At 44.8% G+C, this 23,114-nt stretch overlaps 1 protein-coding gene across 2 annotated transcripts; it reads right to left on the minus strand.

The window, feature by feature from the left end:
- Positions 1–12,115: 12,115 nt before the first annotated feature.
- On the minus strand, positions 12,116–22,734 carry SLC25A28 (solute carrier family 25 member 28). 2 transcript variants are annotated; one of them, XM_027112279.1, is made up of 4 exons: positions 22,305–22,734; positions 15,314–15,542; positions 14,135–14,191; positions 12,116–12,964 (listed from the first exon to the last, which is right to left on the minus strand). In XM_027112279.1, exons 1-4 carry the CDS (start codon positions 22,593–22,595, stop codon positions 12,447–12,449), a joined length of 1,095 nt encoding a protein of 364 aa, XP_026968080.1. In that variant the 5' UTR covers positions 22,596–22,734; the 3' UTR covers positions 12,116–12,446. The 2 variants fall into 2 exon arrangements, with proteins under 2 accessions (XP_026968080.1, XP_026968081.1); XM_027112280.1 differs by having other exon boundaries at positions 12,846–13,047; positions 22,305–22,707.
- Between the last annotated feature and the right edge of the window lie 380 nt (positions 22,735–23,114).

Below are 23,114 nucleotides of genomic sequence, written 5' to 3' on the forward strand. Positions count from 1 at the left end.
ACTCTATTTCAAATAAATCATATTGCCACACTGAAAGGAGAGTAAATAAACAGAAATGAACAAATATTGAATTCTAGTTAGAAGGAATTTTTCCTGTAGTGGTATGGGTTAGCAGTTCTGAAATACTTTTTGTGTGTTGTAGAACTGAGCAAATGAATAATATACTGGGGCTAACGAGAGCCACTTCTTGCTGTTAGAGAAGAGAGTTACAAACATGGAGAAAGGGAAGATTAAAATGAATCTTGTGGTGCTGAATTGGAATGGAGGTATGTATGAGTTCATGACTGTGCACATGTGTGTGTGTGTACAGATAGAGAAATAAATTAAGATATAAACTTATTATTTATATTTCTTAGTTCTGTGTACTAAAGGGCTTAGAAGAATACCCAGTAGCATTGAGCACACCTGGCACCCAGATCTTGGTTTCTAAATACCATTCTCCACTAAAAGGAACCAGGGCTCCTTGGATAAATGGCTGGTTTTAGGGCTGAGAGAGGGAAGGTGCAGATGAGCCTAGAATATCATGAGCCTAGAATACCAGAAGACAAGGAAGTGCTAAAAATGTAATGGCGATATGTCAAAAAGAACAGAGGGGTCAGAAGGGGCCCTCATTGATCAAATCTTGGACCATCTGAACATCGACATAAATAAGAATGGCACTGGAAATTCCCTGGTGGGCCAGTGGCTAGGACTTCATGCTTCCACAGCAGGGAGCACGGGTTCGATCCCTGGTTGGGAACTAAGATCCCTCAAGCTGCATGGTGTGGCCAAAAGAAAAAGCATTTTTTAAAAATAAGAATGGTACTATTATAGTACAATATTCATAGAATAAAATAAAAACCTATGAGCTCATACTAATGTAAATAACTAAATAGGGAAGAAGGGATAGCTCTCCCTTATAGCAGAATAGCAACTAATAAATATAGAGACAATGATGAAGTTAGAATATTATCATTGTGCAACCATTAGTAGTAAGAATTGATTCAAACAAGAATTATCAATGGATCATAAAACTTGGAAGTTTGGTGAAGAATAGGATACCTACATAAACTAAAAGCACCTCCCTGCAAATTACTTATTAACTACAAAGGGAAAATTAGTAATTCTACAATGGTTTAGCCTGGTGAACACAACCATAAACATTTAATTAAAGTTAACAATACCAATAAAGACACAAACTGACCTCATATGCCTCCTGCTATATTGCTCTGAGAACTCGGAGTCATTTCCATGGTACACCTGCCAAAACAGCACAACCTGAATCTAATTGTGAGGAACCATCAAGAAAACCAAACTGAAGGGTGTTCTACAAAATAACTAGCCTGTAATATCCACACACACAAAATCAGGTTCATAAAAGATAAAGGAAGGCTAAGGACCTAATCTGGATTAATGAAGACTAAAAAGATATGGACAGTAAATGCAATGTGTGATCCTGGATTGGATGCTGGATCAGAAAAGGAAATAGCTCTAAAATAGGACATTGTCAGAGCAGTTGGTGAAATTGAACATGAACTGTGGATCAGGATAATAATTTTGTGTCAATGTTACATTACCTGATTTTGATAAATGTGCTGTGGTTAATATAAGAGAAATTTCTTGTTCTTATGAAATATACACTGAAGTATTTATGAATAAAGGGGACATAAACGGTTCAGGAAAAAATGTATGTGTGTGAGTAGATTAAATAGATACATAGATATAGCTAGATAGATGATATATAGATAGATGAATAGATAAAATGATAAACCCCATGGGACAGAATGTTAGCAACTAGAGCATCTGGGTAAAGAATATATGGGAGTTCTTTATACTTTTTTTTGCCAACATTTCTAAAATTGTGAAATTATATACAAATTAAAAGTAGAAAAATATTTGCACTAAACTGGAACTCTCATGCATTGCTGGTAGGAGCATAAATTGATACAACTTTGGAACGAAAACTAAACATATACATTCCTAGGACCCAGCAAGTCCACTTTTATGTTTTACAGAAAAGAGTGCTTATGTCCACTAAAGGACAGGTACCAGAATGTTTATAGTAGTAAAAATGAGCAATGGAAAAAAATTAGAAGCAAGCTAAACATCCGTCAACAAGAGAATGGATAAATCCATTGTGGTGTATCCAAACTCCACAGCAATGGAAGAACCAACAGCTGACTGCAACAACACGGATGAATCTTCAAGACATCATGTTAAGCCAAAGAAACCAGACACAAAAGAGTATATATACCATGAATCTGTTTTCCTGAAGTTCAGGCACAGGCAAAACTAATCTATAGTAACAGAAGTAAGAATAGTGGTTACCTTTGGGAGATGGTACTGTGAGAGGACACGATGGAACCTTCTGGATTTTTGGAAACATTCTCAGTGTAGTAGTTACACAGGTGCATACCTATGTAAAAATTCATCAAGATATGCACTTTATGTGTATTATTTAAGCATTTTACCTATGCTACTTTGAAAGGTTTTAAAAAAGAAAGAACTAAGTAAAGTCAGAAAAAGACAAATACCATATGATATCACTTATATGTGGAATCTAAAATATGACACAGGGACTTCCCTGCTGGTCCAGTGGTAAAGAATCCGCCTTCCAATGCAGGGGATGTGGGTTCGATCCCTGGTGGGGGAATTAAGATCCCACATGCCTTGGGGCAACTAAGCCTGTGTGCCACAACTACTGAGCTCCCACCCCTCAGTGAGACAGCCCGCATGCTGCAAACTACAGAGCCCACGCGCCCTGGAGCCTGCACGCCACAACTAGAGAGAAGACCGCGCCACAACAAAGACCCCGCATGCTGCGACTAAGACCCGACGCAGCCAAAAAAATAAATAAATAAACAAAAACAGACACAAATGAATACATCTATGAAACAAAAACAGACTTACAGACATAGAGAACAGACTTGTGGTTGCCAAGGGGGAGCATTGGGGGAGGGAAGGACTAGGAGTTTGGGATTAGAAAAGAAAAAAGAAGAAAGAGTACTTACTCTAACTCTCACTTTCTCCACCCAGTCTATGGCTTTAGCTGTAACCTCTGTGCAGTTAACTCATTAATCCATATTGCAGATCCCCAAAATCTACTCAGGCCTCAAATACATGTTCATAACTATATTATTCCTCCCCAGAAAATTTGCCTTACTTTCCAGAAATGTGCAAGCTGTTCAAGACGACTCCTGTCTGTGACCCTAAGCACCACTGATCTCCAGGTTCAGTCCATTCAGCCCCCTGTATGTCCCTCCAGTTTGTCTCTTCCTCTCCTCACCGTCAGTGCCTTTGCTTAGGCTTAGGCTCCCATAATTTCCACTTGGGCCCCATCCTCAGCCTCCTCACTGGTCTCCTTGCCTCCTTTCCTACAATCTCTGTATTAACTCCCCGAGGCTGCTGTAACAAAGTACCACAAACAGGGTGGCTTCAGAAATGTACTCTTTCACAGTTCTGGAGGCGAGAAGTCTGAAAGCTAAGGTGTCTACAAGGCCATGCTCCCTCTGAAAGCTCTGGGGAAGAATCTACCAGCCACTTCTGGGTTGCGGCCGTCCATGGCTTCCTTGGCTTGTAGCTGCACAACTCCACTCTCTGCCTCCGTCTTCACATGCCTTCTCCTCCCTGTGTCTCTGTTTCCTTTTCTTAAAAGGACACGAGCAATTTAATTTAGGGCCCTCCCTAATCCAGTGTGATCTCATCTGAATCCTAACTAATTACATCTGCAAAGACCCTATTTCCAAATAAGGTCACATTCTGAGGTTTTAGGTAGACACAAATTTTAGGGAGGACACCGTTCAACCCACTACACTCCCCCTTCATAAAGCTATTCTCTGGCTGCCAGAATAACCTTTTAAAAACCCAAAGCTGACCATGGTCCTCGCTGCATTAAATCTCTTGGTGACTTACCATTAGGCCAGATGACAAAATAAAACCCAGATTCCTTAATATTAGGGAACGAGCTCAAAAAGACTTTGGCTTCTGTCCTCAAGAAGTTTATAACCTGGGGCTTTCTTGGTGGCACAGTGGTTAAGAATCTGCCTGCCAGCGCAGGGGACACAGGTTCAATCCCTGGTGCAGGAAGATCCCACATGCCACGGAGCACCTAAGCCCGTGTGCTATGGCTACTGAGCCTGTGCTCTAGAGCCCGCGTGCCACAACTACTGAAACCCGCGTGCCTAGAGCCCGTGCTCTGCTACAAGAGAAGCCACCGCAATGAGAAGCCCGCATACCGCAACGAAGAGTAGTCCCCGCTCGCAGCAACTAGAGAAAGCCCGCGTGCAGCAACAAAGACCCAACGTAGCCAAAAATAAATAAATTTTTAAAAAAAGAAGTTTATAACCTAATTGGTAGACAATCGTTAACATACCATGGAGTGAATAGTGAGTCTAACATCTAGTTATATGGGACACTAGTAATAATAGCACATGCTTACACAGTGCCTGCTGTGTGTCAGGCCTGGTTTTAGACACTCACTACCTACATTTTAGCCCCGTTAATCTTCAAAAACAGTATTATAAGATAATACAGCTATTATAAGATAGCTACTGTTGTTACTTCCAGTTCACAGATGAGGAAATGGAGGCAAGAGGGGCCAGGACCTGTCCAGAGTTACACACTCATGAGTAAAGGGTGTGCTGGGAGTTGAACCCAGTAAGAGCAACACCAGAGAGTGTGCTCTTAACCACAATATTACACAGCCCCAAGGGCATCACGCCTGATTCAAAGTGAGCATTCCGACTTCTGTGAGCATCACGACTTGTATCAGATCTCAGTTTCCCACTGCACAGTTTCCATGTTGCTATTTATTTCTCTCTATTATCCAGTGGACTTTGAGTTCTTTGGCAGCAGGAGTTGAGTCCAGTTAAGGAATTACATCATTTATTTAACAGTTTTTCAGTGCTAGCCTACTAAGTGTGCAGCACTGTTCCAGGCCCCAGTGAAGTCATGAAGAATAAGACCAGAGTAAAGAAAGCACCTGCTCTCATGAAATTGACATCCTGCTTGGGAAGGAGGCTGGTGCTGAAACAAGGAACGGTTAGAATGACCATCATATAGTCAAATACCCTGTTTTATTTTATTTTTCATACACGTTATTACTATTTGATAACGTGTATGAAAAATAAAACAGGGTGACATGAGAGTGACTGAGGACATTGCTTTAGATTGGGTGGCCAGGGAAGACTGTTTGAGGAGGTGACATCTGAGCACAGACTCAAACGCTCAGAAGCACCCCACCATCCAAAGGTCCAGGCAAAAATGTTGTAAATAGAGGAAACAGGATGTGGGAAGAACATGGGACGGGCAAATTACCAAACTCCTTCAAGTCTCAGTATTCCCATCTGAAAAATGGGAACAATAGTGCCCGCCTCTTAGTATTGTTAGGAGGATTGTGTGAGGACTGAGTGAGCCAGAGGAAGTGAGGGGTCTGGCCAGCAGTAAGTGATGGTTTCTTCTTGTGTGTGTGCACACTTACACACTGCATCAGTCAGGGCTCTACCAGAGAAACAGAACCAGTAGGAGATGTGTGTGTGTGTGTGTGTGTGTGTGTGTGTGTGTGTGTGTGTACACACTCTTGAGCACAAGCTGAAGCTACATCCCACATGTGGAATTTCTTCTTCAAGGAAACTTCAGTTCTGCTCTTAAGGCCTTTCAACTACTTAAAGCAGCGCCTCCCCCCCCCCCCAGATTATCTAGGATAATCTTTCTTACTTCAAATAAACTGATTATAGACTTTAATCATATCGTCATATCCACAAAATACCTTCACAGCAACGTCTAGATTAGTGTTTGATTGAAAACCTGGGGACTGTAGCTGTACCATGTTGACACCAAAAGCTGACCATCACATTGGCCCAGCATCTACCCCAGTGCCCCCAGCTGCTCAATACACATTTGTGAAGTGAAGTGGCTCATTCCTAACCCTAGTACCATCATTCTCCCAGACAGACCTCAGTGTGTGACCACAACCATTCCATTGTCAGCAGGTAGTTATCAAGCACCTGTTATGAGTACTGGGGTGCAGGGGGTGATACCAAAAAGGCACAATTCTGGGCCCCAGTCTAACGAAGGAGATGAAACACAGCCAGATGAGTGCAAACAACCTATAGGTAAGTTCCCACGTGAATGTCTAAACCATCATCAAGTCCCTTTCATCTTCCAGTAATGAGATTTCTCAGGGTCCTCTTTTTCTTTTTAAAAAATTATTATTATTATTATTACTATTTTTTGGCCACGCCACACAGCATGTGGGATCTTAGTTCCCTGACCAGGGATCGAACCCGTGCCCCCTGCAGTGGAAGCACAGACTCTTAACCACTAGACCTGCAGGGAAGTCCCGAGGGTCCTCTTTTTCTAAATGGGGACAGTAGCCCCTCAGCTAGAGTCCCTGTCTCCAGTGTCCTACCCTCCAGGTTGTCCTATATCTGGGCTGTTGCTTGCATCATCCTCAGACATTGCTTTAGTCATGTCCCTCCCTGCTTAAGAACCACGAGAGCTCCTCATTAGCTGCCAGGTCTAAACTCCTCTGCCTCGCTTTCAGGCTCTCCAGAATATGACCCTCCCCGAGTGACATGATAGCCGTCTTAATATTTTTGAAGGGCTGTCAGAGAGAAGGATTAGTGTGATTCTTTGCTGCTCCAGCAGGCAGAAGGAGATCACAGGTGGAAATTACAGGGAGACCTATGTGCCTCAATAGAAAGAATTGTTCTTTCTTTTCAGTGTGTGAGTGTGGGCAGCGGGAGTGGTGGCGGTGAAAAAAGCTTGCGTTACGGAACCCTGATAATGCAGGGAGTATTGTGTGCGGCGCTCATAGCATTGCTCTCTGCTCACCAATCTAAGGTAGCAGGAGGTAACAGGTATTGCACATCCAGTCTGAACAGCGATCATGTGAGGTTTCTGATAGTTTAGACAGAATATTGTTTATCAAGCCTCCTATATCAGTGACCGAAGGCAACAGAAGGAATATTTTAGATTTTCACGAAAATATGTGTTTGTTTTGAATGCCTCATGTTCATGTTGTAGGTTTGGGTTGGAAAGACAGGCAGGGGCCAAATTATGTAAAGCCCTGCGGCCGTAAGTGAGGAATTTGGCCACAGGAGCAGAGGAGTGACATGATTCTAGAATGGAAGCAGAAGACTAAAGAATGAACTTTCTAACCAGCGAACTTTGCAGCGATGACACAGATGGCTTTGGGCAGCAGTGTGCTCCCAGACCCGGGAGTGGGTCTGTCAGGGATGCTGTAGAGTGAAGTGGGGCTCAAGGAGGGATGACTTCTAAGAACCCTCCTACCTCTGACATTCTCGCTGGCCAGCCTTACCCCTTCCATCCCTTAACTTGCACCCTGGTCTCCAGTCAGGATCTCTTCAGCTCCTGCTGGGAGGTGGCACCAAACTGTCTCCCCACTCTGAACCTTCTCTCTGTAACTACCCTGCTCTCCTTTTTGTCATTCATATTCTACCTCCCATGGCAATGCTCTTGAGAATAACTTAGTATGAAGGCACACCAAGGGACTGACTGAATAAGCTACTGTACATTTGTACAATGGAATGTTGTGTGGCCATTTACATTGAGGTGATGGAAGAAAATTTAATAATGTGGAAAGATGGGCATCATATACTGTTATGTAGAAGAAGCTGTTTACGGTGTGGTCCGATTTTTGAAAATTAACAAAAAATAATGCATCGAAAAAGTACTAGATGATGTGCACATCAAAATGTCATATTCTCTGGGTAATAGGATTGGAGGTATTTTCTTTTACTCTATGCTTTCTAAATTTTATAAAATTAGCGTGACCTTTGATTGGCTTTTACAAAAGTTCTTCTTTTTTTTCATTTTACTATTCATCAAAGCCACCTCTTCCTCATTAACTCTGACCTACACTAATCTCATCTTTTCTGTCTCTCAATCTCATTGTTGGTTCCATGTAGTCTAGTATTGGGTTGGCCAAAAGGTTCCTTCGGTTTTTAAAGTAAAAATAAAAGACACATTTTTCATTTTCACCAAGAACTTTATTGAACAACATATTCACCGTTTTGTTCCCCTACCTTCCGCCATTTTTCAGGCAGCTTCATAATCCCATCTTCCCAAAACTTTTTATCTTTTTGAGCAAAGAACTGTTCCAGGGACCTTTTACAGTCTTCCAGGGAATTGAATTTTTTTCCGTTAAGAGAATTTTGTAAAGACAGAAGTAAATGGAAATCCAGAGGTGCAACGTCTGGTGAATATGGCGGATGAATCAGAACTTCCCAGCCAAGCTGCAACAGTTTTTGCCTGGTCATCAAAGAAACATGCAGTCTTGCGTTATCCTGATGGAAGATTATGTGTTTTCTGTTAACTAATTCCAGGTGCTTCTCGTCAAGTGCTGCTTTCAGTTGGTCTAATTGGGAGCAGTACTTGTTGGAATTAATCGTTTGGTTTTCCATAAAAAGCTCATAATAGAAGACTCCTGGGACTTCCCTGGTGGTGTAGTGGTTAAGAATCTGCCTGCCAATGCAGGAGACATGGGTTCGATCCCTGGTCCGGGAAGATCCCACATGCTGCGGAGCAACTAAGCCCGTGCACCACAACTACTGAGCCTGTGCTCTAGAGCCCACGAGCCACAACTACTGAAGCCCGCGTGCCTAGAGCCTGTGCTCTGCAAGAAGAGAAGCCATCATGCTGAGAAGCCCGCTTGCTGCAATGAAGAGTAGCCCCCACTTGATGCAACTAGAGAAAGCCCACGCACAGCAACGAAGACCCAACGCAACCAAAAATAAATAAATAAAATCGATTCTTAAAAAAAAAAGACTCCCTTCCAACTCCACCATATATACAACATCACCTTCTTTGGATGAAGACCGGCCTTTGGTGTGGTTGGTGGTGGTTCATTTCGCTTGCCCCACGATCTCTTCTGTTCCACGTTATTGTACAGTATCCACTTTTCATTGCCCGTCACAATTTGTTTTAAAAACAGAATATTTTCCTTCCGTTTAAGTAGAGAATTGCATGTGGAAATACGGTCAAGAAGGTTTTTTTCACTTAACTTATGTGGAACCCAAACACCAAAGCGATTAGCATAACTAAGCTGGTGCAAATGATTTTCAACGCTTGATTCGGATATTTTGAGTATGTCGTCTGTTTCCCGTGTGATGTAACGTTGATTATCCTCAACTATGTCTCGATTTAATTGCTATCAACTTCAACTGGTCTACCCAACTCTGGAGCATCGTCCAGCAGGAAATCTCCAGCACGAAACGTCACAAACCATTTTTGACATGTTTGATCAGTCACAGCACCTTCTCAATACACTGCACAAATCTTTTTTTGCATTTCAGTTGCATTTTTACCTTTCTTGGAATAATAAAGCATAGTATGCCGAAAACGTTGCTTTCTTTCTCCCTCTTCAATATGAAAATGGCTACCCAAAAATTCACCAATTTTGATAATTTTTTTTTAAATGCACACTGATATGACAGCTGTCACAATACAGTCTAACAAAATTGTTTCGAATGAACTTAAAGACAACTAAGCACTACTGGAGTCATCTTATGGAAAAAACCAAATGAACTTTTTGGCCAACCCAATACATGACTATATACTGCTTTGTGTTAATACAAGACTGTTTCATTCACATTGGTCTTGTATGTCAGATTAAGAAAAGTTTTCTCTGGCCAAATTGTGACTTATTTTCTCACTTTCTGCTTCGGATAGCACTGTGCAGGAATTGACCCCTTGATGGTGGTTTGGAGCTGGGTCCTCCTGGTGCCACAATAACCTACCTGGCTTTCCAGGAAGACTCTGGGCTTGGAGATACCCCCCAAAGCCCACAGTTCTCATGGGTGTGGTGAGCCCATGAAAGTGAGGCTTGGTTCCTGACCCAGGTACCCATTCACTGGCATCCAGACTCTCGACTCCATCACGGTGTTCTGCCTCTGTCTTCTCTAGTGATTGGGCCCAGACACCTACAGAATCTAATGCCCTGTCCAAATTCCAAACTCATCCAGCAGCTAGAACACAGTTGGAGACTGGAAGGTCACTTTGCACTCTTTTCTCATTATTTGTTATTAAAGCATTAGAGCTGAGGGGGTCTTTAGTGACTTCCATTCTTTCTGAAAATACCCCGTGTCCTTTTCTTGAACAGTGGGCCTTATTGCCACAGTGTCTGCTGTGGTCCGGGTACCAAGCCAGGCAGTAACTCTGGACAGCTCACTACAGGGCTAAGGTTTGGGGAGGCATCCCTTTGTTCTCATGCTTACTCCATGCTGGGAGGCAGCTGTTCTCTTAAACTTTACAAGCAAACCCTCTGAAATGACCTCTGCAATGACTTCATCACGCTCTTTTTACTCCACAGGCGATTCAAACTCCAGTGGCCACCGTTTGGCACTGTTAACATTTCTTCAGCGCTAAATCAGAGGGCCAGGAGAGCTTACTTAAGGGTTAGAAATGGAGACCCTGCTGTTTTCTTGACAGTTTGTTTCAAGTGCATTCAGACATGATTCTCCATAGATACTTGAAGGGCTGTCAGGTGGAAGGAGAACAAGATTTACTCTGTAACCAAACCCTGCTGATCTGCAACCCTAACCTCGCTCCAGTCAGGCACTTTTCTCTGTCTCCCTCACCACCGTCCCTGCACAGACCACCATGCAGCCTTGCCTGGATGCAGACTGCAACAGCCTCCTCCCCAGGTCTGCCTGCCTGTCCAGTCTTGCTCCTATAATCCTTTCTCAGAGCCTAAGTGATGTTTCAGTTGTAAATCTCATCACACCACACCTCTGCTTAAAGCCCTGTAATGCCTCTGCACTGCCTTCAGGATAAAGTCTAAACTCCTTAGCATTGCTTTTAACACCCCAGCCCCCACTTGGCTTTCCAGCTGCATGCGTTGCCCAGGCTGTCAGCCCCACTGAACCCCTTGCACACTGAACCCCAAATGCTTCTCATTCTCTTACCTCCAGGTCTTTGCCTAGAACATTTCCCCGCCCTCCTTCACAGTTAGCTCATTTGCCTTCCAGGTGTCACCTCAGATGTCACTTTCCTCCAAAAGCCTACCCCCATCACCCACGGCCAGGCTGGGTATTCTTCTGTCCTCCAAACGACTGTCTAGTTTTACCCTATCACATTTCTTGTCATTTTATCTTGTAATTGCCTGTTTATATGTATCTTCCACACTCCTTGATGGCTGGAATGTTGTTTTTTGGATTTTTTTAAATCTTTTTTTTGGGGGGGGCGGTTATTTATCACCGTGTGCCCAACACCAGCGCCTGACACAGACACTCAGTAGTTACTGAATGAATGACAGATGCAAAGACGATAGAAGTTTAGGGGGGTAACTTCCACTCTATGTACTGAAGAACTTGCCAACAACTGGTTCAGTTACACAAAAAGGAACAGACTGACCCCCAAAGCACAGTGAAAGCCCCGTCCCTGTAAGTACCCAGAGCCCAAGTGGCCGTCGGCAGGGAGCTCCTTCAGATGGCAGGTGGAGTACATGCCCTCCGCTCATTTCCTATCTGCAGGAAGGCACAATTAGATTCACTTCTGGGGACAAAAGATCTGGGTCAGGGTCCCAGTTCTGTATTTACTGTGAGACCTTGAGCCAGTCACGGCCTCCCTGAGCTTTCCTTACCTGTAAAATAGAGATGACACCTGCACTGCCTACTTCAGATTTTGTGAGAACCAAAGATCACGTATATGAAAGTACTTTGTAAAAGCCTTAAAATGAGAGGTACTGTTATTATTTACCACAGCATCTTCAGGACTTGCAGCTGCACTAATCTTAGCTTTACAACTGCATTAGAAAACCAAGAGCCATGTGGAAAGTTTTACTGCTGCAGGCAGAGCTGAGAATTAGGGCAGAGAGATCTCCCTCTTCTGTGCCACGCCACTGCCCTAGGGAAAAGGCAATAGTGGGGGTCAAGAGCACCTGTTTAGCTGGGATCTGCCAAAGGCCCATCGTTCCTGCCATCAGGGAGACTCCTTGGAGCCTATTACTAAATAAGGGGGAGTAGGGCCCAAAGTCTTAAATCACCATGAAAACAGCAGAAACAAAAACTACATACGCAATAAACCTTCCCCGTGGGCCCCTTGATTTACGCTTAGGCAAGAACAGTTGACAGCATTTCACTTCCCCTTTGGCAAGACAAACCCAATGAAACCGTTTAATTTAAAGGCTTTTATTAGGAACCAGGGGAACGAGCTGCTTATCCCTCTGTAACAGTCTAGAGCAGGTCACCAGGCCCAGGAAGGAGAGAGTGTCAGAGATGCTGTGCTGTGACTTGCTGCACTTGCTTAGGGCCCGGAAGGAAAGGCGGCAACGACGGAGGGCGGCAGGAACTGGCGTCAGCCAAAACACCAAGAGCCTGGGGGAGAGAGCCCTCTGCCTTCCTTCCCACCCCGCTCGAGGCTGGAGTGTGCCGGGAGACAGAGAACGTGGCTGGAGTGGGCAGAGCAGCAGTGCTGGCCGAACCCTGGCTCCACTGAGTGCCGCTTCACTTGGCTGCCCTCCACTCTTCTTGCCGTTTAGTGATTAGGTATTTGAAGAACTCATACACAGACCATGCGATGGCTGTGGAGGGGATCTGGTAAATTACTCTCGCCTGCACCCCTCGGAAGTAGGCGGTCACCCCGCCGACTTGATACACCGTCCTGAAGGCACTAGCCATGCCTGTGATGTGTCCTGTAATGTTTGAGTTCAAAGCCAGGGATTCCTGGGTGTTGAGCAGTGTTTTGCAAACGTCCAGTGGGGTTGTGGCAGCGGCAGCTACAGCTCCTGCACAGGCTCCGGAGAGGACATGGGAGCTGGGGTTGTACCGTCTCTGGGGGTTAAAGTGCTCCTGCAGGAATTCATAGGTCATGAAATGAATGGCTTGGAAAGGAACGTTCATGGTTAGCTGCGTGGTGTAGCTGCGGTAAAAGGCCCCGGCCCCTTCATTTTGCCACACTGCCCGTACACAGTCTGTCACCCGGTGGTACGGCGAGTTGTACATTTGCATCCTCTGCTTCACCACTGGCGGTGCCGTCAATGAGAAGAAGGGAACGGTGACAGCAATCAGCCGGTGAGCAGGAGTGTCCAGATTCGGAGTCCCAAGTCAGTAGATCAGCCAATGGATTGGAGAGAGGAAAAAGTATGAGTGAATTGTCAGTCTGATTAGTGAAGGTTTCCCTTTTTTGAGAGGAGGGGATAGGAGAGGGTGATAAAGGGCTAAAAAATAATGGACCCAATTCTAGTAGGATTTCTTTAATACCAGCCAATTAACATACAGGATATATCTACAGTTTAGACTCCAGAGGGTTTCCTTGAAATAAGTACCTACCTATTATTGTTACCATCTTACCCTTTTGTAACTCTTAAGACAAGAAGTGATTCAGTGGCAGTGAACATAATAATGAACACATAGCCCTAACAATCCCAGTCCTCAGGTACACAACACTGAACTCTTACAACATGAGGATCTCATCCTTCCACAGGAAGAGGAGAAGGGCTACCAAAAACACAATTCTTAGTCAAGAAGGGTACGGCTTTAGTTTCCAGACATCTCCTACCCCCTCAAGTAGATACATGTATAAGCTCAGGTATAATCTTCAGTTTAGCTTTGGCTCTTTCCTTGCCATGGCCTTGCCCAGACAGGTAAAGAACTGGAACTTTAAGGAACCTGGCAACTGTGCTATCCTTTCATATTTGTTTGGGTACCTCATTCTCCAACTGAAAAGCCAAGATCCAAGCAGCAGTGCAGGGACTAAGCTCTACCAATGTACCTTTCATTCCTATCTCAACCATTCTTCATTCCAACAAGATAGGCAGTATTTTCAAATGTCAGAATCCATCTTCACCTTTTTGAAGAAAAGTGAAATAATCTGCTAAATTTTTTACATCAAATCCACTAAAGAGCGGACTTCCAGGAAGGCCCAGGAATAGGCCACATAGAGCCATACCTTTTTCCAGGGAAGCCCCAGGTGAATAAATCTCACTGAATATGCTTCCTGTCTAAGGGAATCCTCCTAAGCACGGACAACATGGAGGGAGTGCCCTCTAGTGGTAAGACGATGTAACACGCCAGGATTTCCCACCAAAACTGATGGGGTGCTCCCTGGCTTTCTCCTGCAAACCAAAAATAAAGGAAAAGCCCAGAGATGTAGATGTAGCTGCCCATAGAGGGAAAGGGTGAGGAATCATTACCTTCTGCTGGATTCATGGCTGCATCATGAAGTAATGTTGCCACACACCCGGCCGCGCCTGCAAAGGAAAAAACAACTGCCACATGTAAGGCCAGGAAAGGGTGACTGACTCATGGAGGACCCAGAGTGAAGGGGCGTATCTGTGATAAACCACAGCAGGGAGAGGGACTGTTAAGAGCCAGTTTAAAAGATGGAACCCACTGCTTCTAAATGCCTGTTCAGAGAAATGAAGATACTTGTTCCCTCTTAGTAAGGCCATCAATCTACCTTCCACAGCTACGATAGGAAGGCCAGGAAGAGTCTGAGAAACAGCCCAGACTTTTTTCAACAAAGCTGGCTCTGAGAATAAATGCAGTTCATGCTCCAGACAGGAAGCAGATACACTGTGGCCAAGGGATGCCAGCACATCACCTGCTTCCAGTGGCGGGAGAGCACGAGGGGCAGGTGGTTAGACCTCCACCACAGAATCTCACCTTCTATCCTGCTGCCGCATGCTGCCCAACCCCAGTCTCCAAATCCTAACATCTGTCCATCTAGACCTTTCCCTCAGGTCCTGAACTACTATATCCCTCACCCTCTCCTCTCCACTTTCACTTTGGTTTTCTCCAGGCTGCCATCCCTTCCATTACTTCCACACAACCTCCAACCCTCTGGTTTCTTTGTACAGAAGCCCCCCGGCCCCAGCACCATTCACTTGTTGAGGGCTTGTCATGTCCTCCATGATACAAACTGCCTGTGGGCAGCTGGGATCCTGAAAAGGTGAGGCGAAGAGCTGAAGCTCCACTGATGTCTTCCTTGGGTGGCTGGGTTACCTCCAATCCTGCCCCGAGGAGCGGGATACCACCCAACTACCAACAAACACACAACGGGGGCAGTTCAGTGTGTGTCTCCACATTACCAGGGCATCAGAAGCTGATACCAGGGAGAGAATGAGAGGAAAGGGTCAAGCTGGTACGTAAGGGAGGATATTGTAACCCTTTGTTGAGATGCCCCAAAGAAGAGGTGGGGTTGACGCAGCCCACTGTCTGAGAACATCAGGTTTAGAAGTCCCTCCCCTATAATCTGGCCTACTCCAGCCCAAAGCTTCAGCTTCAAATCATGCTGAGACTGGAAAGCACTGACAACAGCAAAGCCCAAAGAGTTGGGAAAGTGGGAGAACCAGCACAGGAAGGCTCAATACCATTGGCAATATGGCTATTGCCCCCAGGGTGGATTACATCACTCAGTGTCTTTTTTAACTTTTCATAGCAGGCAAAATAGAGGGCGTGGGCGGGCCCTGCGCCAGTTGCTGTGACGTTCAGGCCTCGCATGGGCCTCCACAGCCCCTCCGTTCTTATAATCCTCCAGAGGGCCTCCAACACGTTGCGATAGCGGGCAGCTGGATCAGGCTGTAGGCTCTGCATCCGAGTCTGAAAGTACAGAAGGGAGAAGTGCAATGTCGGTGATGCTGACTGCGCACCCAGTCTCAACACTCAGGCTTGGGCACTGGGCAGACCTACGTGAAATCACGCCAACATGCAGAAGCGATACCCGGCATCCAGTGTTACTGCCTTCCAAATCTACGTGCAGTCTTTCCAAGCCTCGGCTGGACCTTTCTTTTTCTGGTCACCTATGACCCTACGGGTGGAACACCATTATTTTCCCTCAAAAAATCGCCCCCTGGTAAGCGTTCTTGAACCCAGCAACAAATACTAAGCCTGTGTTTCAGGAGAAGTTGCTTTTGTGTCTTAATAAACTCAGGCTAAGAGTTCTTTACAAGTGGATTCTAAAGTCAACTATTTACTGTCTACAACATACTTTATTATTTCTGAAGACTGATCCTGGGCCTGCTTCCTGGCCACATACTACACTGACTAATGAGATGACAGCTCATCCTTCGATATAACCTTGATGATAATCTGGCTTCTTCAGACTATTTGGCATTGGCAGCTGGGCCTGTAAGTTAAAATTTTGGCAGAAGTAGTATTCCTAATAGATGCTGCTCTAATTTCCTGGAAAAGAAAGTTTACCCTCAAACTATGAAGGTGGAAACCAATCTATTCTCTAAAACTGAGGGAGATTCCAGATTTCTAATCTAAACTGACTGAATCCCAAAACTGGCATCAATGAATAAAATTAGTCTCAGTGAAACATAACCCTTGGAACCTCTAGAGGAGTCAGTGACTGGAATGAATGTATATGGTAGATACTGAAATTTGGGAAATTAATCTTACTTGAAATACTTCCCAAATCACAGACCTTCTCTGAAGGATGAGTCTCCAATGCAGACCTCTTGTCTGTTGATCTATTTCAAGGTCAGGGCGGCATGGAGACTACCAGATAGTATCAAATCAGTGTCCAGGGACTTCCCTGGTGGCCCAGTGGTAAAGAATCCGCCTTCCAATGCAGGGGACGCAGGTTTGATCCCTGGTCAAGGAACTAAGATCCCACATGCCGCAGGGTAACTGAGCCCACGCGCCTCAACTAGAGCACCCATGTGCCACAAACTAAAGAGCCCATGTGCTCTGGACCCCGCGCACCACAACTATAGAGCCCACGTGCCCTGGAGCCTGCGCACCACAACTAGAGAGAGAAAACCCGCACGCCACAACTAGAGAGAAGCCTGCGCATGGCAACAAAGAGCTTGTGCTGCAACAAAAAGATCCCATGTGCCACAACTAAGACCCGACGCAGCCAAAATAATTAATTAATTAATTGATTAAATACTAAAAAAAAAAAAAATCAATGTCCAGTGCCTGCACCACAGTAGGCACTCAAGATTGTTTGTTGAATGAATGAATGAATGAATGAATCTTAGCTTTGTCTGCACCAGTTCAAAAAGGCCATTAGTGAGCCAACAGGGGCAACTAACGCCCAAGTACAGTTTAAATTCCTACTTCATTCCTGTCACTGATTCAATCTGAATTTAAAAGCTTGAACCTTCCTGTTGGCCATCTGAAATCCAAGAGTAATGCCTCTTCTCCAAAGCATGGGAAAAAACGAACTAACCAGATTAACAAATCCTGGTTAGCTGCAAGCAATCCACATTCCTCTAGTTATTTTCTCCTTCCTGCTACCAACAAAGAACTGGTAGCCTAAAAGATTACTGAAGTTCAATCAGAAATATACAATATCACTTATCACAATGTGACACATTCTTTTCTGCTTCTCAATTAAAAAAAAAAAAAAGGACTTCCCTGGTAGTGCAGTGGTTAAGAATCCGCCTGCCGATCAGGAGACGCAGGTTCGAGCCCTGGTCCGGGAAGATCCCACATGCTGCGGAGCAACTAAGCCTGTGCGCCACAACTACTGAGCCTGCACTCTAGAGCCCGCACACCTAGAGCCCGTGCTCTGCAACAAGAGAAGCCACCGCAATGAGAAGCCTGCACACCACAATGAAGAGTAGCCCCTGCTCGCCGCAACTAGAGAAAGCCCACGCACAGCAATGAAGACCCAACACAGCCAAAAATAAATAATTAAATTTAAAAAAAAACAACTAACTAATCTTGTATTGGGGGAATGTTTAGAAATTGCACTGTTCTGCTGGAGTCAATAGCATATTTGGGTAACTAGTCTTAAAGGTCTGGCCTCAGAGTCCTGGAACCGTTTACCCACAAGAGAAACCTGGACTGTGTGTAAGTTACAATGAAAATCTTACACACACATCTAAATCTAACTCACAATTCTAACTCAATGAAAATACACCCTCATGGAGAGGACCCAGGCATAAGCCACACCAAATATACAAATATGGCTCCCCAAATTTGTGGGCCAATAAATCTCTTTCACAGAAAGATGAAAACCTCTTAAAGATGAAATCTCTAAGTAAGAATTAGTGAATAGTCTTCAACATAAAAAAAACCACTGCCCGACTTTGAAGAAAAGCCAAACGGGGCTTCCCTGGTGGCGCAGTGGTTGAGAGTCCGCCTGCCGATGCAGGGGATGCGGGTTCGTGCCCCGGTCTGGGAAGATCCCACATGCCGCAGAGCGGCTGGGCTCGTGAGCCATGGCCACTGAGCCTGCGCGTCTGGAGCCTGTGCTCCGCAACGGGAGAGGCCACAATAGTGAGAGGCCCGTGTACCGCAAAAAAGAAAAAAAAAAAAAAAAAAAGCCAAAGAGGTAAGTAGTTTGGTAAGACAAGTCACATTTGAGTCAGAAAGGCCAAGTGGGAGACCCAGCTTTGCTAGCTATGTGGTCTTGGGTATGTCACTTAACCTCTGAGCTTCAGCAATGTCATCTGTAACATGAGACTAAGAATGGCTGACTCAGAGTGCTGTTGTGGAGATTCAGAGTTAAGGCAAGTAAAAGCCGTTGCTAATTTATGTGGTGCTAGAAATATAAGGCTTTTTATTGTATTCAACTATGTTTCTGAGAAATATTAGTTCATATCTTAGAATTTACAGATCACAGCAGTGTTGTCTCGTGTATAAGTCATTTTGCAAATATGCATGGGCAACTAACTGGTCTTTAACCACTAACAAATCAGGATTGATTTTGTATTTTTTGTTTTCATTTTAAAGTTCCTCTGTGTCTATGATTTATATGTCCAGCTGTTCATCTAAAGGCCATGTTTAGGAAGGAGCACAATTGTGAAATTCTGTGCCTTGCTTGGTCCTGGAAATCTGCTTTTGGGCGCCTGTATGGAAGGCTTGGGAGTCAGACTGGGTTTAAATCATGACTCTGCCACTAACTATGTGACCTTGGGCAAGTTACTTGCCTGTTTTCTTCATCTATAAAGTAATGAAAATGGTATCTACTTCATGAAGTTGTTCCAGTGATTAAATCAGTAAATATTAAGGCACATCACATAGTGCTTGACAAACATGAGCAATTTCCATTTACTGAATGCTCATTATTAGATATAAGAACATCAAATAAGCCAATGTTTCCATTTCCTAGCTGTCCGCTGGTGAATGTATATAGATAACCATTTACATCTGGAGTTTGGAAAAGATTTACTTCCCTTTGTTCTTTCCCTCCTTAACTTATTATATAAGTAGATTATTTGCTTCACGACTACAAAGCCAAAAAGCAGCACCTTGGTGACAGGTGCTTAGCCAGATGATTTTGAGAAGAGTTTTGACTGCTCTACTCTGTAGAACCTATCCCTTTAGATAAAGTCTGGTGCTTGTCTCTGAAGCCCAGAAAAGGAATACTGGGATTCACTTGGGCTCCCAAACCTCCCTATTATGACCATGAAAATCACTGGTTGACTAACTATAGCCTAGCAAGGCTATGCTGACTTCCCATGGTCCTTCCCAAGAATATTTTAAGTCGACTTGACCCTGATAAGCGGTTTGGGGGTGCACAGGCTTGCATGCCAAGAGTCACTATCAGCTGTCACTTGCAAACACTGTGGTTGACCTTTAGGCTCCAACACAGATACCTGCCTCTAGTCTTAGGGTATGTTGGGCTGCTCTTCCTCTCCACCACCTGTTTATGGTGGAAGAGGAAGAATAGCTACGCAAGGACAAGTGAACTGCAAAGCCCTTTCTGAAGGAAGAGATTTGAATTTTACTTTCATGCCTGCACAACAGTGACTACTGTAAACAGTGTTTACTGACACTAAATCTTGATAGGCTCACCTACTTTTTCCCTCTCATCATTTAAATGCCAGCGTTAATGGCAAATGAAAATGATTCTTCTAAAACACGCTTTTGTGTTTTTGAAGACTCCTGAGCATTTTTTCCTCCAGATGAAATAATTATTTCTTTAATGTAGTGCTTTGAGGCATGACTGTAATGTTGTATTAGTAATCTTTTAAAAACAAAAATTCCAAAGCTTATGCAAATGAATAAGAACTGTTCTTCAAAACAGTTATCTTGAAAGGCTACAAGCGACTTATTCCAGCAATGCTGCTGCAGTTATGCAAAACATTTCTGGAACTCCTCTTTCCAAAATGTTCCCTCAGTGGGTTTATCAACCTCAGGAGTAAATCAGTCTCCTTGCTTTTTCCAGTCCTACCTTATCTTTGACCCCAATCATCATTACCCATTTTGATCTCCCACCTGAACTGCCATATTTGATTCTGAATGGTCTCAATTACTAAAACATCAACTCTGTCTTGTCACAGGACAAACACTTGCCCCATTTAAGGATATGTAGCCAAGTATTCTAGAGGCATTTCTAACAGAGTAAGTTATAAAATGTTCACAACAACATTAGCATTATGTAAATATATGGAGTAAGGAGATAGTCTCCTAAGGTAGTGGGACAACATTTAAATTGATAAGCTGAGGTAATATTTCTAAGTCAGTCACATTATTACATTGTACTTTTCAAGCCATTCAATAATTTTCATTACTCTCCTTGATCTAGTTTTCATTTGATACCCATCCTGAAAGACAGCACCCTAGACTATCTTGGACTTTACTCACAGTCCAAGTATAGTGAGGTTACTTTGCAGTTAGATCATGTTAACTTTTGGATATACAGCATTAACAACTCACAGTTGGATATACAGCATTAACGACTCACAGTCATTCAACCTAGACTCTGTTACATACATGTCTGAATCTTTTTTATTTGTACTTATACATATGACATTTCAATATTGTTAGAGCATTAGCCATCCTCTTACTTCTCTCTCATGGATTTTACTATTTCTATTCCTCACAATTGACATGCGTATTTAAAATTCTAGGGACTTCCCTGGCGGTCCAGTGGTTAAGACTTGGCCTTCCAATGCAGGGGGTGCAGGTTCAATCCCTGGTTGGCGAGCTAAGATCCCACATGCCTCAGGGCCAAAAAACCAAAACATAAAACAGGTGTGATATTGTAACAAATTCAATAAGGAATTTAAAAACGGTCTACAGCAAAAAAAAAATCTTAAAAAAATAAAATAAAATTCTAATATCCATTTTAGCCAAGTGCATTTACCACAGTTTCAAGGGTATGAACCTTGGTAGGAGTTACCTTGCAATGTGCTAGGATACTCCTACCAACTCGGTGTCATTCACAAAGCTTAAGGAGCACTTTCTCCATTTCCTCATCCACCTTACTAATGAAAACATGAAACGGTACTGGAACCAGGGAGCAGAAGAGAAAGACTTTGCATCTTCCAAGTAGATATTCTCCTCCTGAATATGTGACTTTTTCCTAATTTGAGAAGAAAGCATACATCCAAGAGCTGTGAGGATATTGTTTAACTATATTACCCTTAACATGTAAAGGAGGAACCAGTCTGTCATTATATTTATTTCAACAGTCCCCTTGGTTGTTCCTTTGCTAATGCACAAGAATAAGAACTGTAAAGAACAATGTGTTCCCCTCGTCACCCAGCTTTCTTCAGAAACATGACTTCTTGTACCCACTCATCAGCCTGCTTGGTGTGGCTGAAATTAGTTTTACTTTCACATGAATCATGCCCTCTTGTTAATCCCATTTTATTTTCTTCACAGTAACATCTACTTTCCAGTATTGTCATGCTTCCCTTCTAGACAACTTCTGCCTTTTTGTCAACTTCAAGTGGCTAAAGAAATACACTATGAGGTCCATCTCTCCTTGGAGGGCTGATGTGCTCCCTGCATATACACAATCCCAATCCCAGCTCAATTTTCATGTTCAGGAAATAGGTGGAGTATCATGCTTGCTGCACAGAGAAACCGAAACTTTTTCCTGAACATGGTCTTTCCCATATTATTTCCAGTCAGGAACTCTGAATTCTGACTGCACAATGATTTCCAATCACTCATGGGTTAAGATTTAATAAGTAAATACTTCCTCTAGCTGAGAGATCCCAGATTCTGGTTCCTGCCCCATCACTTTTAAGGGAAAACACAGCAAGGAGCTTGTAAAAGCACTGGCCAGAGAACATCTCTAGCCATTAAGATCCTATTGAGGGTGTTCAGTAAGCTTTACCTTAATCAAGTTAGTAGCACTTACCTGTTCCCTTCCCATCCCACCCTATTCCTATTTAGTCCCAGTTGGGATCCAGGGTTCTGGCTGACAGATTTTCTTTCCAGAGTCCCAATTTAGATCTCACTGACGGTGAGAAATTGGTCCTGGCTTCTGAGTGGGATCAGTTCCCGGCCGGGACCTTTCTTGCATAGGTGTGTGCTTCGAATAGTGTGGTGGCAGGAGCCAGAAAGGGACTTTGGTCGGCTCCGGCTCTCGGCTGGGATCCTGGCTCCGGGCATGACCCAGGGGTCGGGTCAGCCCCAGGTGAAGTTCGGAGCAGGGCCAGGTCTCACCTTGACGCAGTCGATGGGGTACATCACGCAGTGCTCCAGGATCCCTGCCACGGCGCCCGCCACCATGTGCGTGGTGACAGTGGCTCCAGCCGGCAGCGCCTCGTAGTCCGGGCCGGAGTCAGGATCCTGCCGTACCGGGGGCCTGCAGGCCCCGGCCTCCCCGCCGCTGGCCCCCCGGCCCACGCCCCGCTGCAGCCACCCGTCCAGCAGCGCCGACTCCCCGGGGCTCCGCCCCGGCCCAGCCGCCGGCCCCCCCGCCACACCGCCAGCACCCCGCCCCTCCAACTCCATCCACCCGGGCCAGCTGCAGCGCCCACCCCCGCCGCCGCCGCCGCCGCCGTCGCTGCAGCCGCTGCCGTCGCCGCCCCCCAGCCCCGTTGCGTCTGCCTCAGGCGCGGCCCAGAGAGCCCGGGGCCTCGGGCTCCCGCTTGGCCCCGAGGACACGCCCCTCAGTCAGCCATTGGTGCAGCCGTCAATATAGCCCCGCCCCCAGATTACGTAGAAAATATAGGTCTGTGGTATTAGTGAAGTTGCCTGTCATTCCTCCGCCCCGCGGCGTTGAGACATCTTAGATCCCACCCCTTCCCCTTTGATCTTGGAAGCTTCTTGTTTATTGGCTACTTGATTGGCCAACATGTAAGATCAACCCGCCCTCCGACTTTTCTGGAGGGCGGGAGAGACTTAAGGCTGAACTTTGATAGGCTCAACGACTCTTGATACTTTGAGCGCGGGCATTGGCTAGTTTTATGTCGGGATCCGATTGGCTACAGGAAGAGAGCGAAGCGCCCAGGGGCTATCGAGGGGGAATTT

The sequence above is a fragment of the Aethalodelphis obliquidens genome, unplaced genomic scaffold (assembly GCF_003676395.1).
Source record: "Aethalodelphis obliquidens isolate GAN/ISIS:26980383/991018 unplaced genomic scaffold, ASM367639v1 scaffold11, whole genome shotgun sequence".
Classification (NCBI taxonomy): Eukaryota; Metazoa; Chordata; class Mammalia; order Artiodactyla; family Delphinidae; genus Aethalodelphis; species Aethalodelphis obliquidens.